Raw genomic sequence first — 18,055 nt, forward strand, 5'->3', positions numbered from 1 at the left:
AAAAATATCATAAAGTATAATTTTATCATTTTAAAATTATTTAATGCACATCTGATGTCACAACCACTCTAGATTCAGTGCGTTTTGACTCAAAGGGATTTTCTCTTCGAGCCCATTAAAGTTTTGGCACATCATTCAGTGCTCTACTAACCATTACTTACAACCGGCTGAAATTTTACGAGTGACAAAAATAATTTTAAATAAAAATTGATAACTTTTTAAAACTAATACGACAGAAATTTCCAAAGCCCTCACGTTCTCAAACTCTAACCATTTTCACCCAACCGCACCATTTGTAGCAACAAGCCTTCGTCAACGGTGTTCAACATACAACAGAACAGCGACGGGCAACACGGCGATTGTGGATTTTAACGGTAGAAGCAACGGTGTTAGCGAAAAGTTTCAAACATCAAGAATATTCAGAGGAAAGTTGATATCTATGTCTAGGGTTTTTCATCTTTCCTTCTTGAATGCCGATGATAGAATTATTTTTTTTTATTTTCTTTTTAATTCCAGCAAATAGTAATGTTGTATGAATGTCTGCAAATTCTTTTCCTCTATATCTATTGAGTATTTCTTTTTGGTTTTTTTGTGCTATTTTACATTTGTTGTTTGAATTAACCTGTTTTCATTGTTCAAGAAACTCCAACCATTAATGGGAAGATAAAGTGTTCTTGCGGTTGTGACTTTGGACCTGCAAGACAAACCCAAGACACGAGGTTGTCTTCTTCTTCTTCCATGCAAATGTTCTTCTATATAGGACAAAAAAATCTAAAGCCCTCACGTTCTCTTCTCTGTTCTCAGACTTAGACCTTGCTCCCTCAATCAATAACAACTGTAGTTTATCCCTGTTTTGGCAAGCCAAATGGCAAAACGAAATAAAGAAAACTAAAAAACAGATAAGATCTCAATATCAAAAGAATCGTTCAGGGGTGCTATGTTCTATTATTGTTTCATTTTCCTCATCGATTTTGCTAACTTGAATCACCGGGCAACGATGGGATTAAATCAAGGGAAATGATAAGGGAGAATCAGATTTTAGCATCCGCAGGAGGTGCCTTGGCCTTAGGCTTCTTCAGTCCAAGCAATTCTACCAAGCGGTATCTCGGTATATGGTACAAACGTACAATAACATTTTCGCAGATCCTAAGCGAAGTCAAGCAGCTGATGCATCAATATCCAGATGAATAACTGAGCATAAACATGACCGGCCACAGCCTGGGTAGCGCGCTAGCGATGCTAAGTGCTTATGACATAGAAAAGACAGGCATAAACGTAATGGAGGACGGCCAAGCGGTTCTGCTGATAATTTTCTCGTTCTCGGGATTGAGAATCGGGATTGTGCGCTTCAAGATGCGGAGGGAGAGGTTGGGGTGAACGTTCATAACACGGTGCCAAAGATTTCACGTATACCGTTCAACGAGCACGTGCCGGAGTTGATTCACCGCTTAGCGCAGTGATTGTCTTGGTGTTACTGTGTGTCACACCGGTCAATTAACGATAAAAACATAGACACAAATTTAAAGTTCAAGAGTTTGGATATACACGTTTTGAAGTTCGGATACTTACTTGACACAATCCCCAAAGTTGAAGTAGTGTTAAAGGAATTTTTCCTAAATATTATATGAAATATGGTTCTCTGGTTCTGGATGGTGGGTCCTTTGCGCACTTCTCAACTCTCCATGTGCCGCCATAGATTTCGCTCTACGATTCAGAAGGAGTATAGTTCTTTAGTTTGATTCTCACTTCCACTACGAGCTTCTGCAGAAGACACAGGAGACAGGACACGACCATCGATGACTCTTCAATTCCTTTTCTTATACAAGAATCTATTCGTATTTCCTGTCAAAGCCACAAGAATGAAGATGAACTTGTCATCAATGGCGAAGAACTGCTTTCATGAGCCGGACATCAGAAATCGACGATCGATTTGTAGTCCTGAAAGCACTGCTTTCTCTTTTAAAAATCGAGAATGGATTAGAATAGTAGGCGAAATTCGTGTTGATCTGCGTTGTGGATAACTTCCAGTCAACGCTACCATCTCTATGCATTCTATGCAATATTAAAATAACTTCTAGAGTTTGTAGGTTACGAGACGAGAGAGAGAGATTCAATTAATCTCCTTTTTCGTAAAGCAAAGGTTAACAACCAATCGATCTTGCAAGCTTGCGGTCTACTGTTTACTCTTCCATCTACGGGACAGGTAAGATAACGGACAGCTCTAGCAAGCTCGACTTAAGGTCCTAGGGTTTATTCAAACGCTTTTCATATCTATTTGATCTTGGGTAAAGTTGTTGATTGGCTTCGATCAGATGCTAGATTTTGAAAAGAGGAGTTGCATTCATTTGTCAGTTCTCCATATCAAAGTCGAGATGGAACTGGTTTGGCTTCATCGTTTCGGTATTTTCATCACTCTTCTCATATAGACATGCCTCACATCGCTTGCTTTAGTTGGAAGCAGTTATATCTTCTCTTATTTTTCTGCATTAATCAAGAAATTAAGCTGTTATTGTTGTTTTATGCATCATTGATCGGCAATTCAAGCTGTAGTTACTATAATTGAGTTCATTTCAAGAGCATTTAACATTTTGTCGAGCAAGCAAAGAGAGAACCACTTACCAATTTGTGAAAAAAGAAAATAAGGATGAGGAGTGTCTGTTTTCCAAGATGCAAACTTTCAAGATTAATGGGTTGGCTTCAGCTTGTACTAGGGGTACTTGTTATTATAGTAAGCTTTGCCAATCTCTTTAGATTCTATTCTACTGGGTTTTTCCTGCATGATGAAGACCTTTGCCGCCACTTTTATAGTTCCAAGAATGCTTACCTGGGTTTTGATGCAAAAGCTTTGTCCGATAGGGTTCAGGAAGTTCTTTCAAAGATGGCTAGTTTGCAGGACAAGCTCGAGTCCACTGTGCAACAGATGGAGAAGAGTAAAGACACCTTAGATAAAACTCACATTTCGAAATTGGAGTATAAGAAGTATTTAGAAGATGAAGTAATCCAGCCCCTCTATAGTGCTCATATATCTCTTAGACAGATTCGACTCCCTAAAGTTGAAGGAATCAGAAACAGTACCATGAGAGAAGAGCCCTTAATCAATTCTTTCATAGTAGAGGAAATTCGAAAGTATATAACTCCAAAAGAGAACAGACGGGGGAAGATCAATATATTTGGCTCTGAGAGAGTTTACAACACAATAGGGCATGCCTGTGTCTCAATGAAGAAGGAACTTGAAGAGTACATGAACTATGACATTGGATCATTCTGTAAAGATGATTGGAACCTAGCCCAGAAGCTCATGATTAATGGTTGTGACCCTTTGCCCAGGAGACGTTGCTTGACAAGGGCCTCCAAGCTCTATCAGAAGCCCTATCCAATCAACGAGTCCCTCTGGAGATTACCAGATGGCAGGAATGTTAGATGGAGCAATTACCAGTGCAGGAATTTCAACTGTTTATCAAGCAAGAACCCTAAGCGCGGTTATTCCAAGTGCACAGGATGTTTCGAGATGGAGAAGGAGAAGGTTAAATGGGTTACTACAAATGGCTCACTTCCAGTTGATTTTCTAATAAATGATGTTTTGGCAGTTAAACCTGGGGAGATTAGGATAGGACTGGACTTTGGTATTGGTACAGGGACATTTGCGGCAAGGATGCGAGAACAAAATGTAACAGTTATCTCAACTGCACTGAACCTTGGTGCTCCCTTCTGTGAGATGATTGCACTTAGAGGTCTGATTCCTCTGTATGTGACATTGAATCAGCGGCTCCCATTCTTCGATAATACCATGGATTTAATCCACACAACTGGGTTTTTAGATGGATGGATTGACCTGCAGTTGATGGATTTCATGTTGTTTGATTGGGATCGGGTGTTGAGGCCTGGAGGACTGCTGTGGATAGATAGGTTCTTTTGCAATAGAAAGGATCTGGATGACTACATGTACATGTTTCTGCAGTTCAGGTACAAAAAACACAAGTGGGCTATTTCTCCCAAGTCAAAGGAGGAGGTTTATCTTTCTGTATTATTGGAGAAACCACCTAGATCTTTATGATTATGCTTGGTTATTTATGTACTATGGCTCTTGATAAATAAAATGATTCAGTCATCATCATCATCCAAGCCTTGTCCCAACCATATGGGGCCAACTACATGAATCTTATTTCGCCATTCAGTTCTGTTCAGTGCCATATTCATTGTTAAGTTATGAGCAGTTAAATCATTTCTTCCTACTTCAACCCATGTCCTTTTTTGGTCTGCCCTTAGCCATTCTAGCCCCTTCAACATGTATCAGATCACTTCTTACAGAATAAATAAAATGATTCATTCTCTTGTTGAAAACTTGCTATCTGAATTAGTGATCTTTGAATTTTTCAAAACATCAGAACCACCCTTTAAGCCTTGCAGTTGCTCTTCTTCCTTCCTTTATGATTCTTCTTTTTTCTTTGTTTCTGCACAACAGGCCACACTACGTCACTATCCGACTTTCCTCAACAGTTAAGAAAGTGCTTGCCTCCATGCAAGGTGTTTAATAAACTCTTCTCTTTCACCATCCATTAATCTAGGTGTTGCCTTCACCATGCACTTTTGGGCATACCAAACAATAAACCCCAGCAATCCCATTAAGACATCCCCGAGTAGAATGTGAAATAAAATAACTCATTACACACATTTTACCTTGTTTGTGGCATAGGTCACCCCTCTGAGACCATCATCCAACAATGGAAAGTGAGAATGACTTCACAACACAACCAAGAACATCCGTGCATAGCAAATCCAGATGCATTTCCATGTTGTTCCATCAACTCACCTCTTTACACAAAGAACAAATAGGGTTGGTGTTGGGTGGCTCTACTGGGTCCGCAGTCCTCCCCCAATCAAAAGGGAAAATTCCACTTTAGTACCCTGAACTTTGGGAATAGTGTCAAGTTAGTTCCTGAACTTTCAAACGTGTCACTGCAGTACCTAAACTTTTAAAAAGTGTCAAGTTGGTCTCTACCGTTAACCGGCCGTCAGTTATCTGTTAAAAATGTCAAAACTACCATTCAAAAGAAGACACTGTTCATTGTCTTCTACCTTGAGACTGAATCGGTTGAGGTGTTTGAGATTCTAGACTAATGAAATCATTGTCTTCTACCTTTAGATCTGAAACACATTCTTGTTTAGTTATTTCTTTGCTTTCAGTCATTGCTTCCCTCTATCATATTTCATGCTTTTTTTCTCTTTTTCTCTTTGAAGATAACCGGTTCAGTCTCAAGATAGAAGACAATGTCTTCTTTTGAAGGGTAGTTTTGACATTTTCAATAGATAACTATCGGTCAGTTAACGGCAGGGACCAACTTGACACTTTTTTAAAGTTTAGGTACTGCAGTGACACATTTGAAAGTCCGAGTACTAACTTGACACTACCCCCAAAGTTCAGGGTACTAAAGTAGAATTTTCCCTTTTATAAAAGCAGTTTGTTGATCTTTCATAATCCAGGAACAACACTCCATGAACTGGATGTTAGAGAGGACTAGAAGGATTCTGTGTATTAGATCAATCAAATGGTGAATATCATGTAGTAGTTCGGAAGAATTTATCTACATCCTACTCGGACAATGTTAATAGAAATGATTTTTAACTGTAGTTCTTTGCATTATGGAGCACAAGTTGATCTAAACCGGAGCCCTTCTAGTTCTGACTGTTGACAAATATTGAAGGGATCATTTCAGTTTTCTCAAAAATTAATCAATTTCCATTACGAGAAAGGTTTAGCCGAATGCTTTAGCTGCTCAGCGGGCTGAGGAACCAATGATGAGGTTCCAGCCAGTAATAAATTCATGGGCCCCAAGTATTAAATACATGGGGCGTGCATCTTTTACAGTGAGGCCCATGAATTTATTACTGGCATGGAACCTCATCATTGGTTCCACAGCCCGCTGAACAGCTAATCCGAATTCTTCAATTCCTTCGTATCCAACCCCCTGAGATACCTCCAGGAGATCAGATCTGCTACCCACAATTATGCACATTGTGAACATTTCTCATACGTTGTCATTCATCGGAAGATGTTCCCGACGTGTGGTTGTAATGTCTTGTGGGTAGGGTGTGCGTAGTAGATCCGGACTCTATAGGCAGTTCTCTCTCTCGGGTGGACCATAACCCAAAAGACCATGGCTTGGGTGATCCTAACCATCACCTTTCTTGGTTTCTTATTCTCTAGAAATAAAATTATAATATAAATGGTGGAAGAGAAAGGATTCAGACTGTGGATGCTTTAAGACATGGTATGGTCTTTGATGTCACGTGCTGCTTGTGTGGCTGGCATCTAAGTCCATTCACCATTTATCAATCCATTACCCATAACCATAAACCATAAGGGTGCAACTTAGGCGGGCTCCAGTTGGGATGTTGTCAAAATTTGGATGGACCCGGCCCAACAAATAGTATAAATTGTTAATTCGGGCCAACCCAAATTACACCCCCAATCGCCCACTCATGTATCAGGTTTCAATGAAATGCTTCTCAAATAAAGGCCGATCGGTTATCTTCTTGGAGGCTGGGTCTCTTTTCAGCTAAAGGTATGGATGACCATTTGTAAGGTGGAATGGAATTTGGGGAGAAGAGCTGGCTACTCAAGGATTTTTTTTTGGAATTGCAGTTAATCATTTTAATGACCACAGGCGCACCTCTTTTTGAGAGCTTCTCACCTTCCTTTATGCTTAATACAATCATTTGACCATTTATCAATGAAAATGTTTAATCTATCTCATCCACATAATCTATTAAATCAATCCAAAGATTGGCACTGGGAACATTGCAACATATCACCAGCCATATATCGGGAACATTTCCCGTACTTATGTGTTATTATTTATGAATAGATGTTCCCAATATACAGCGGGATGTGCCACTCTTCACACTAACATCACAGCATGTCCTAGTGACACAACATTTCGGGAACATCTCCTGTACTTATGTGTTATTCATGGGGAAATGTTTTCAATAATATGATGGGATATACCACTCTTGACACCAACCTCACAACATGTTTCAGCTATACATTGAGAACATTTCTGGTACTTGTGTGTTATTATTCATGAAGAAATGCTCCTAATATACATTACGATGTACTGAGAGAAGTGCTTAATGAGTAAATCCTGATTCATTGAATTGTTAATTTGAGGATGAATTCATGGTGGCAACTCCAGATTGCACTCCTTTATTTCGATTTGCATGCTGCAGGATAAACCAAGTGTAATATTACAAATGGAGCCAATAATTAGATATATACGATAAATAATAAAATAAAGGTTTCTTTACCAACAAAAGTCGCTTTGGCCGAGTGGTTAAGGCGTGTGCCTGCTAAGTACATGGGGTTTCCCCGCGAGAGTTCGAATCTCTCAGGCGACGAATAGTTTTTTGGTTTTTGTTTCATGATTTTAATGATAGTAATGTAAAATACGCATTTTAATACAACAGCTTTCATAGCTCAGTTGGTTAGAGCACCCGTTTAGTAAGCGGGAGGTCTTGAGTTCGAATCTCAATGAAAGCATATAAATTTTGAACTTTTGGATTATATGGCATTGTACATTTGTACTGCACTAGATTTTATTCCTTAAGAGTTGCTCATATAATTTATAAAATATAAATAAATGGGCTGTTCATAATAAATAAAAAAATAATAGTCCAACGTATTCCAAAGCTGGTTGATATTGATCGAGGCTTCCTTATTAAAAATATGCACCAACGAAAAAGGCAAATCTATATCTATTATCACTTGTTTTCAGTTAAGACTAGTCCAAACCCTAAGAATCTCAACAATGTTGTTGGTTCAAAAGATTGGAGAAGTGTGTGTGGAATGTTAGAGGATCCATCATCCTCAAAAGACTTTCCACTTCTAGGGTTTTTCAATCTCAACAAGTCCCTTTCACGAACTTAGTGCCCTTCCCACTTGACATATTTCTTTAATCCCTTTGGCTGTGTTGCTGTTGCATTCCCCAAATAAAGTACTAAAACCCTAGCTGGGTCAATGAGGGAGGTGCTTCTGCTTGTGTGTGGGTGGGTGGGTGTTATTTTATTTAATGTTATACAATTATAATATAGTTTGTACCTGCAAAAACTAGGGCTAAAAGCATAGCCAAACTTTAAAAAAGGAAAAAAAGATAATTAATGTTTGAAAGAAAGTTTAGTAGACCCATAAGCATGTCTTTCCTTTTGTTTTTTTTTTTTTTTCTTTTTATCAGTGTTGTAAGACTTGAATCAGACCGGATGATTGACCCGTGATCATGGTGCAAGTCAGGTACCCAATTTGAAAGAATTTACACTGCATTGAGGCCAAGTTCATTCAAATTTTAATAATTTCTCATTTTGAGCCTGCCTAAATTGTCGTTGCATCCCTACCGGTGACTTGATGTCCAAGTGGCCTTTTTGGGTCTTGGTTAAATGATGGTTTTCTTTCATGGACCGGACCAAATGGTTGACCAGTGATTGGGGGCGCAAGTTGGGTACCTGATTTGAAGAAATTACACTGCATTGAGGCTGCATCCATCAAATCTTCACAATTTTTCAGTCTGAGCCCGCCCAAGTTACACCCCTACCGATGACTCGGTGACCAAGTGGCCCGTTTGGGTCTTTTTTAATGATGGTTTCATGGTTTGAAGAGACTAACCGCCCAGTTAACCAATAAAACCATAGCCAAGTGATGAATATTTTGATTTATGTCCAGTCCAAGTCTTACAACATTGCTTTTTATAAATATAAGTCTCAATTGTTTATTAATATGTATGGACCACAAGCAGAGAACAACCAACTTGGTTACTTGGTATAGCTTGGCAGTGTTCTTCAGCAGAAATTAAAAGGGAGAAGAGAAACAAAAAGAGTTGGGTTACAAAACCTGTGTTAACCCACTAACTCGCTTGTATTATAGAAAAGAAAGAAAAGTTAGGGCCGAGTTCATGATTGGTTAGTTGGGCAAGAACGAAATTGATCTTTTGCAACTTTGAATATTTTTATCCCAATAAAAGGTCTAAAGGGACATATTCCTAAAGCATGTGAGTTATTGGTGGGAGAATAAATAAAGCGGAGTATCTACAGGGGTATTTTCCCAATTAGAATTGTTCTCCTTTTTACATTTAGGGTTATTTGATGAGGTCATTCCTCGAATTCAAATATGAATTATGATCATGACCCATTTAGGCTGTATTTGGCATTCCTTATTTTAAAGATTTTATCTCCATTTTAATGTTAAAATGCCCATATGAACACTGAATTTTTAACTGTAAAAAATGAGATAAATCATTAAAATAAGGAATGCCAAATGCAGCCTTAGGAACTAGAACTGGATTCATATATTCTATATTTGGATCAGTGATATCTAGTTGAGCTTTAATTTGTTCAAACCAAAGCACAGACCCAAATATAGTGGTGGAAGGAGAAATGACCTTTCAAAGCACAGAAAGATAAAGGGTAAATGAGAGGTGTGCAAAACACTGGCGTATTCACTGGTGGTGGTGGAAGGAGAGATGGCCTTTCAAAGCACAGAAAGACAAAAGGGTAAATGAGAGGTGTGTAACACTGGCGTATTCATTCGTGGTGGTGGAAGGAGAGATGGCCTTTCAAAGCACAGAAAGATAAAAGGGTAAATGAGAGGTGTGTGCGAAACACTGGCGTGTTTACTCGTGATTAGTTCCGTAACCCATTGCATATGCCTTTGTCTATAGCTATTGGCCTAACTGGCTATCTAGCATAGAGATTTGATATATATATTTATCAGTGGGATACTTTGCTAGATCTCCAATGAAAATGTGCGCACCTTAGAGAATGTGTAAATAACGAATACAGATCGACTATGTACTATATTTATGTGTCAATCTATGCTTATATGCTCCAATGTGAGTTCCTGTTAGGGACCCAGAAGATTTGGAGTGACAAAGAGTGGTTATGTGTGTGTTGTAAGAAAGTTTCGGTCAGGCTTGGTTGCAGTGTAAATCTGAATCAGATACAAATTTTGCACCCAATTCAGTTTTGAATGGTTTGTTTCTAATTATGATTTGCACCCTTACTAGATACAAAATCTGTATTTTTTGTTTCATTTTCACTCACTAGTAGTGTAAATTTTGCATCTCGAAACTGATGCATAATTTGCATCACCTTCCCCTTACCTCAATTCTCTCTCTTCTCATATAAAATAAGGACCGCATCATTCTGCTTCTTAACTCACACCCAAACAAATAAACCTCCACCTTCCTCCATTCTCTCCAATATATGTGAAATCACACCATTTTACTTCCTATTTTACTTTTCACAAATAAGGCAAAGGCAATGTCAAATCTAAAGCAAAAATAAACCAGAATTTACACTCAGGCAATTTATATTCCCATGCATTCATTCACAGTTTCTCACCAGTACACAAAATAATAATAATAATAATAATTTGCACTGCAACCAAATGCAGCCTTAAGGCATCAAGAGCGAGTACAACAGTCTGGTAGCCCTGGCCCCTAGGGGTGCTCACGATTCGGTTAATCAAATCGTGGGCCTTTTTTTGTAATCGAACCGGTACTACCGGTTTTTGGAAAACTGGTAATCGAAACCGAATCGAAGCCAATCGTCGATTCGGTTCGTCGGTTTTTTGGTTTTTTAATTTTTACAATATATAATATTATATTTTAAATAATAAATAATATATTATATATTATAAATATATATTTATATATAATACATATTTATTAATTTATAATATATATAATATATAATATACATAAATATATATATAAAATATATAGAAATATATGTATACCGCTCAGTTCAGTTAGCCGGTTAGTTCAGTTAACCGTCTATTTTTTATATTGATTAATCGAAACTGAACCAATACCTTCGATTTTTTAAAAACACCGAATTGAAACTGAACCAATCAGTTTGATTAACCAATTTTTCGGTTCAGTTTTGATCGATTCCGTTTATTGATTTTTTTTTCTCACCCCTACTGGCCCCTGGCATGATCATTGAGTGTAGGGCCTGATGGGCCCCTACTTGCCTTCGACCATGGCGAGCACGATCCATGGCTTGTGGCCCAGTCTTGCGGAATTCTTGGCCTAAGACCCCCCCCCCCCAACTTCTGTGGCCTTGTCCACCTGCAATGGCATAATAGTTGGGATGGACAAGACAACATCAGATCAAATAATTGAACCCCAAGTCTCCTTTACACGGAACGGATTAAACATATTGTAAGTGGGCAATTCATTGGGTGTAACAGGCGTCCATGAAACCACCCTTGATTTGTTACCATGTTACATCATCTTCTTGTCAGTCAAGGAAAGGTCATTGAAGCACACAAGTACTCCAATAATATTTGTAAAGCAACATTTTAATTATAAAAGAATAAATCAATAGAAGCCCAAGTTTCCACGTGGCAACTTTGGCCACATACTCACCAGTTGCCAACAATCCTTTATGATTGTGCATGCAACTTTTAGCCTAACATGAGTCTCTTCTTTTGAGTATCTATCTCTTTTTCTTAAATTTAAAACTTAATGCACCATGCTGCATGAAGTTCAGATGGACTGAGTTAAATTCTGGTTTTGTTTTGCTTCATGCTTGAACAGAATGTGCAAAACTTGCATCTAGTTCATATTTGCACTGTAAACAAACAGAGACCCAAACTATATAAATGTTGCAACTTAAGCATCAGATTGCTACTCTTCCTCTATTGGTTCTGTATGTTGTACCTTGTACCCATGTCAAGGTGCAATGTTAGAATGCTTGTGGTTCAACATTCATAACTCAAGGTGACAAGGTACATTTTATGGTACCAGTACAATTAAAATAAGACCAATGAAGTAATTATAGAGGAGATCCGAATTGAGCACTAGACACCAGATAAATCAAGTGGATCATCTATATATTTAATCAACAGTCTGAAATGGCCACCTCATTCCTTCACATGGATGAAATAGGAGAGGTCCTCTTCCAAAAGAGGGAAAAGATCCTTCAAATGGAATTCCTCTTTGGAAGACCTCTCTTGATTTCTTATTACAATATTGCAAATTAAAGCCATTAATTAATAATGGATGGTCATTTGTCACATTCAAGTCACATGCTCCACCATCTAGAAGCTAATTATTTATCACAATCACAAGCCTCAAAGCCTACTTAATAGTCAAGGCATCTCTGACCATTAGTCATGCTAAAATAGGAACCATATAAAGTAACACTAAAGATATGTATTCATATATTATATCATGAGCAAGAGCAAGAGCAAGAGTTATGTTGTAAAAGGCTTGTGCTGATGAAATGGGAGAAACATTTGTGAAGAGGATTAGGACCCACCATTGAATGGGTCCCATCTCCCATGTAGGAGGTTTACCTAGGCCACAATCTGATCATACATCATTTATATGAGTAATTTTAGTGAAATCATTTGTGTGGTGCAAAATAAAACTCATTATAATTGTACTGCATATCAGAAGGCCAAAAATAATTTAATCATGCTGATTTTTGGTACTTTTGATTCCTTAGGGGGGACCCTATGAATGATGGTGCACCCTGATAGCTTTTTCTACATACACCTGTTCATCTATGAGTTGCAGAGAGAGGTTAGAGTTTGAAACATAATTGAGCTCAAGCATTTTACAATTTCACTGTTTCAACGATGCTAGCTATGTATGCCAATTAAGTTCTTCTTGTATGTGATTAGAATTGCACATTTCAGACTTTGACTGATGCAGTCAATGATTCAGCTGCATGGTTATGATATAATTTTGCATTGTTCACTCTAGAGCTGTTGGGATCAGATAAGTAATGGTTGTGTAGAAGATCTTAGTTGAGTAAGATCAGCTGGGGAGGGTCCAAGTATGGGCCTCAAAGGAATACTGGGCAACAGCTTGAATTCTCATTTCAGAACTCATGATGGGTCATGCTAAAACTTAAGAGAGAGTATGAATATATATATATTTATAATTTTCACGGCTCATTGCTCCACAAGCAAGCAAACGATCACCATGTGCTTGACACAATGTGAGCAAGAAGAGATCACTAGCTAGGCGTTTAGGGTCTAGGACCAATAGCACCTCGTTTTCATTTTACGAGTCCGGAGTTCCGGGACAAGATCACAAGCTCACGGAATTCAATTTAAACTGAAGAAAGATAAAGAGAGGTTCTTGCCATCGTATTGAGTGACATCTCCCCCGTTTTAAGTGTGTGATTTGATTGGGAGACACCCTTTTAAATAAAGACCTAAGCAGTAGGTAATCCAACACTAGGTATTTTTTTTAGGTATAGTTTGATTGGATCCACACTAGCACAGGCACACGTGCAAAGACTCGGTCCACTGGTTCTTTTCTCTAAGCATTATTTAAACTTACTCAATATTGTGGACTTATTGGAAGCATTAAAGATTAAAAGATTACAAGGAGAGGGGGACCATTGGAACTGTTCAAGATCAAGTTGAGTTTGTCTTCCCTTTTCTGTCTTTTGAGTGCATTCTTACAAGTGTTTTAATTAAGCTTTGCGCCGAACGATCAGTCACTCCCTCAAAATCCTTACTTCCATGAAGAAGTGGCTAAACTATAGCATCCATCAAGAGTTTCCCTGCATTGTTGTAGACTTGGATTGGACCTCAGGAGTGGTGTCCCACCAAACAAAGGCAAAACCAACCATGTTTGCATCATAACGTGCTACTTTCAACAAGAAGGCAGCTCTGGGTCTAAGTCATGACCTAGAACCTTTACCATGGACTTGTGCACACACACACACACATATATAGCCATACAGAAGTGAGCTGAGAAGAAGTCAGGGCAACGTGTCTGAGTTTGACAGGATCAGGTTTGATCTGTCTTTGGAGATGGTTGATAACATAGGCAGCCATGGCCCTAATTCGGAAGGCAACAAGTATAAGATTGCAGGTGGCGCTGCGAGTACCTCCTCGGGCGACGACAGAAGCCTCAAAGAGCAAGATCGCCTCTTGCCGATCGCCAACGTGGGCCGGATCATGAAGCAAATCCTACCCCCTAATGCTAAGATCTCCAAAGAAGCAAAAGAAACCATGCAAGAATGTGTATCCGAGTTCATTAGCTTTGTTACTGGTGAAGCATCTGACAAGTGTCACAAGGAGAAACGGAAGACTGTGAATGGAGATGATATTTGTTGGGCTCTGGGAACACTGGGCTTTGATGACTATGCTGAGCCCTTGAAAAGGTATTTGCATAGATTTAGGGAATTGGAAGGAGAGAAAGCTAACCAAGACAAGGGTAGCAACATAGAAAATAGGGAAGCACCATCCTTCTTTGGATGTGATAAAACAAGGGAACAACCTTTGTCTTCTACTCCTTTGGATTTCAATGTGTTTGAGAAGAGTAATAGCTCTATGTCAAGGCCATTTTGACATCTTGGGAAGAAATGAAGAAGCATGGCAACATCTAGTCCTATTTATGATGATGTTGATGAAGGTTATTCAATATATATTATGAGTGCTTTTCATTTGTAGGTTAGGAATATTTGTTTTTGATATATTGATTTACTAGTTGTTAGCTTGAAAAATATGGATAATTTCATGTTAATCATTTGGTTGTGGAAAGGAACTTTGTAGAAGGAAATAACCCATCTATTTTATCTTGGCCTGCCTTTGTGAATTGAACCATGAAGATTTAAGGCTTTGATTTATTCAGTTGATCTTGCTAATAAGCTGTAAATGTTGCATAAATTTCTAATATTTTTACTTTGATTTGAATCCCATCCAAATTTTGGCATCGAAGGGGATCACTCATTGAACAAATTCTGCAGGTATAGCAGAGATTGTAAGGTAGGTAAGCAAACTATCCGTCTTAGTTTATCAGGTTTGTTCACCAAAATATCAAGTAAATTTGCATCAATCACCATACATGTTGCAGACCATGAAACACATTCTACTGCTAAGGTTTAGATCTAGCATATGAATAATTTTATTGCTAGCTAGATATTGGATTTTGCTTTATCCTTCTTTTAAGATCACTGCCAATTAGTTGTAATGTATTGCTTGTCTATATCAATTGTAGTTCTTCTTCATATGCAAGTTAATTAGCTCTTGAGCAGTTCCTGCTCTATTTTGATTCTCTCTTGTTGGTTTTTTGCAATATATATACTTTGATTCAAATCTTTATCTTCTTCTATTATCTTTCCTTTCTTTAGAATTGTTCCTTCTGATTTCTCTATGGGGTCTACTCAAATTATGAAATTTCAAATTAATACTTAACATTCAAATAAGATGTGTATAACCAACAGACTTCTTAACTCATCACATACAGCATTTTATGAAAAGCATGCCAATTTATTGCACACTCAATATCAAGGGTTATGTGAGTTCAAAATCTTCTGCATATGTGAAAAATCTTTTGCTCCTTTTTGAAATGAAGTCTCCTACTAAAATGGAGTGAAAATGAACTCAAAAAAGTGCAAGTTATGTAAGCCTTGAAACACCGTATCCGTATCTGTCTAGATATAGAATAGTCAAAGTTGACCAAAGCTAGATATGCCCATAACATTTTAGGGTTTTCCTCTAAGTCCTTATACTAGAGCATGGGACCACTTCCAAGTGTTTCTGCTTCTACATAACATGATCTGTCGTGAAAAAACCCATCAAGTCTCGGGCATTGACATCACCATATAAAAATGGTTTGGGTTATCTTCCCACAACTGAGGATGCATGACTTACTGGAATGTCGAGTTTATTAGAAGGTCTCATCTGTAAGAAAAGATGGGAATTTTAAGAGGGAATATTAGTGTAATTTCATATTCTTTCTCTCTCTCTTTTATCAAAAAGAAAGGAAGAAACTCTCTCTCTCTCTCTCTCATCACTGTCAGACACACATTCAGCTAGGGGTCCTTTTGAATGAAACAGATCCAGTGATTTGGGCGTCCCTTGTTTTTGATAAATGGGAGTAAGTGTGGAAGACACACTGCTACCCATTATTATATATGAAACAATAAACTAAAAGAAAAGGAACAATTAATGTTTTTGATAAATGGGGGAGGCCAGATAACCAGCCTAAAACTGAGAAAAATCAGCTTTTGGAGGGAACAGTCCTAGATACCATTTGATCTTTTTCGATTAGTGTTGTTGTTTGCCTCCAAATTTGAGGACCCAGTATTCATCTCCATCTACTTTTTTAGTTTATCTTCAAACTAAGTGTGTTGAACTTACAGACTCCGTGACATAAGTTTCAAAAGGATGAACGTACATAGAGTTAATTAACAGTCTAACAACAATATAAAATATGAGAGAAACAGGACCATATATCCTCGGATGATACATGAAAATGAAACAGGATACGAGACAAAAAAAAAAAAAAAAAAAAAAACTCTGCAGAAACCAGAAACAACCACACCAATCACACTTCTATAACGTACTCTATATGTGCAGTTTTTTTTTCTTGTTAGGATAATTTTCTGTTTCTTTTTCTTCTTTGTTCTTGGCGGAAGTGACTAAGTGAGGTCCCAGCCTGCTGTACTAGAGGAGCTCTCTCTCTCTCTCTCTCTCTCTCTCTCTGCATTACTGTATTCCTCTTCTTCATGAAAGGCATCCTATGAGTTCACAGTGTGGTGGGATGCTTTCAGATTTTGATATCCATAGTTCGTTGGCATTGCACGGTTTGTCGGCAAGTTTCACTTAAAAAAATAAACATGACTGACTGTAACTCTATATTATTGAAGGAAAAACTGCACTCACCGCCGTGCGCGGCTCCTCTTTGCCATGACAAAGCATGTGGCTCAGGAGTTTGTCCATGTGACATCCTGCAGATAGCCTTGCGCCATGCCTTGTGCAACACATGCCAAATGATATATATATTGATATTGCTATGCTGTACCTTCTTTTGCTGCTGTGGCAAAATGTTGACACGTGTGCATACATCATTCATGAATTAACGATGACATCATCATCAACTAATGTACATGTTGTCACCATCCACCATGTGCATGCAGTAGCTAGGATGTGTAGTTTCTGCTTATGGGTATTGGGTAGTGAGTTGAGATGTGGGGAAATGGCGTGAACAAGCTCTGAGTACATAGAAGCTTGGCAGGAGTAGGACCAGGCATATAAGATAGCTTGAATTGTTGCTGGTTATGTTCTTTAATTAGTTTCTCTACTGAAATTAAACCTCTTCTTCTCTATCTACATTCATACATATATGTACAATTCTTCCTGTAACGTAGAACAAAACCCCAGAAGATTTTGTATCAGAGTGACTGAGCCATCTGCATACAGATTTCAAATGGTAGAGATTTGTTTATTATAAGAATCTGACCAAAGATGCTATTACAGTATGAAAACCAGTAAACTGCAGAAGTAGCAGTACTGTTGGTCATACTCATATGTTAGCCTCTTTCCAAAATTAATTAGCTAGATAGATCCTTTTCCGGACATATTATTATCCAACTGAAATCAAAACATGGAACCAGAAATTGCACTTTGAGATCGATTGTCGTAAAATACTCTGTTTAAATTCTACAGATAGATGGGTTCTCCTGATCCCTAAGTAACATGTTAGTCAGCAATTTTTTAGAAACCGGAATTGAAACGGTTTGGCCATCGATTTTTGGGTCAGTGGTTCAATTGTCCGGTCACAACGGACGGCCCGTTGCAATTTAAAAATATAAAATAATAATAATTAAAACAAAAATTGTCCAAATCGAATGGGCCTGATTAACAATTTACCCGCCTGGATCAACGGGTTGCATGCAGACCAGTCAACGGTTTTTTGGCAAAGAATGGTTTATGGGTGAAACAAAACCAATGGTTCAAAAACCATGTGTTAGTATGTTAGTGTAGACAGTGAGACTGTTTGCGGAACAATTTAATTTGTATTAATACAAATGCATGAGAGTGCATGCAAACTGAAAATACAAATACGTATTTACTTTTGCTTTTCGGGTTGTACTTGGTCTGTCATGTAAACAATTAAAATAGAGCAAAGGCTGAATCCTATTAAAATAAAGAGAATTTGTCTAAAACTCATCATGAGTTTTCAGCATTTCTCTTAAACTCACCACAACTTTTCAAAACATCTAAAACTCACCATGTCAGTAAGCTTTTATTTTC

General features: G+C 38.0%; 2 protein-coding genes and 2 non-coding genes across 4 annotated transcripts; all 4 read left to right on the plus strand.

Moving 5' to 3' along the window:
• The first annotated feature begins 280 nt into the window (after positions 1-280).
• On the plus strand, positions 281-4,288 carry LOC104606102 (S-adenosyl-L-methionine-dependent methyltransferase). Its single transcript, XM_010271151.3, has one exon. It carries the CDS (start codon positions 2,645-2,647, stop codon positions 4,052-4,054), a length of 1,410 nt encoding a protein of 469 aa, XP_010269453.1. The 5' UTR covers positions 281-2,644; the 3' UTR covers positions 4,055-4,288.
• A 3,025-nt stretch (positions 4,289-7,313) lies between these two features.
• On the plus strand, positions 7,314-7,395 carry TRNAS-GCU (transfer RNA serine (anticodon GCU)). Its single transcript has one exon. It is a non-coding gene; the product is annotated as a tRNA-Ser (tRNA).
• Positions 7,396-7,463: 68 nt separating this feature from the next.
• Positions 7,464-7,537, plus strand: TRNAT-AGU (transfer RNA threonine (anticodon AGU)). The gene has a single exon. It is a non-coding gene; the product is annotated as a tRNA-Thr (tRNA).
• Positions 7,538-13,401: 5,864 nt separating this feature from the next.
• Positions 13,402-16,970, plus strand: NF-YB5 (nuclear factor Y, subunit B5). Its single transcript, XM_088904296.1, has one exon. It carries the CDS (start codon positions 13,826-13,828, stop codon positions 14,363-14,365), a length of 540 nt encoding a protein of 179 aa, XP_088760422.1. The 5' UTR covers positions 13,402-13,825; the 3' UTR covers positions 14,366-16,970.
• The last annotated feature ends 1,085 nt before the right edge of the window (positions 16,971-18,055 follow it).

Source organism: Nelumbo nucifera, chromosome 4 (assembly GCF_055504915.1).
Source record: "Nelumbo nucifera cultivar China Antique chromosome 4, China Antique-T2T, whole genome shotgun sequence".
Taxonomy (NCBI): Eukaryota; Viridiplantae; Streptophyta; class Magnoliopsida; order Proteales; family Nelumbonaceae; genus Nelumbo; species Nelumbo nucifera.

Coding starts and splice junctions, on each gene's coding strand:
- LOC104606102 (XM_010271151.3), top strand. CDS start 2,645: ATGAGGAGTGTCTGTTTTCCAAGATGCAAACTTTCAAGATTAATGGGT.
- NF-YB5 (XM_088904296.1), top strand. CDS start 13,826: ATGGTTGATAACATAGGCAGCCATGGCCCTAATTCGGAAGGCAACAAG.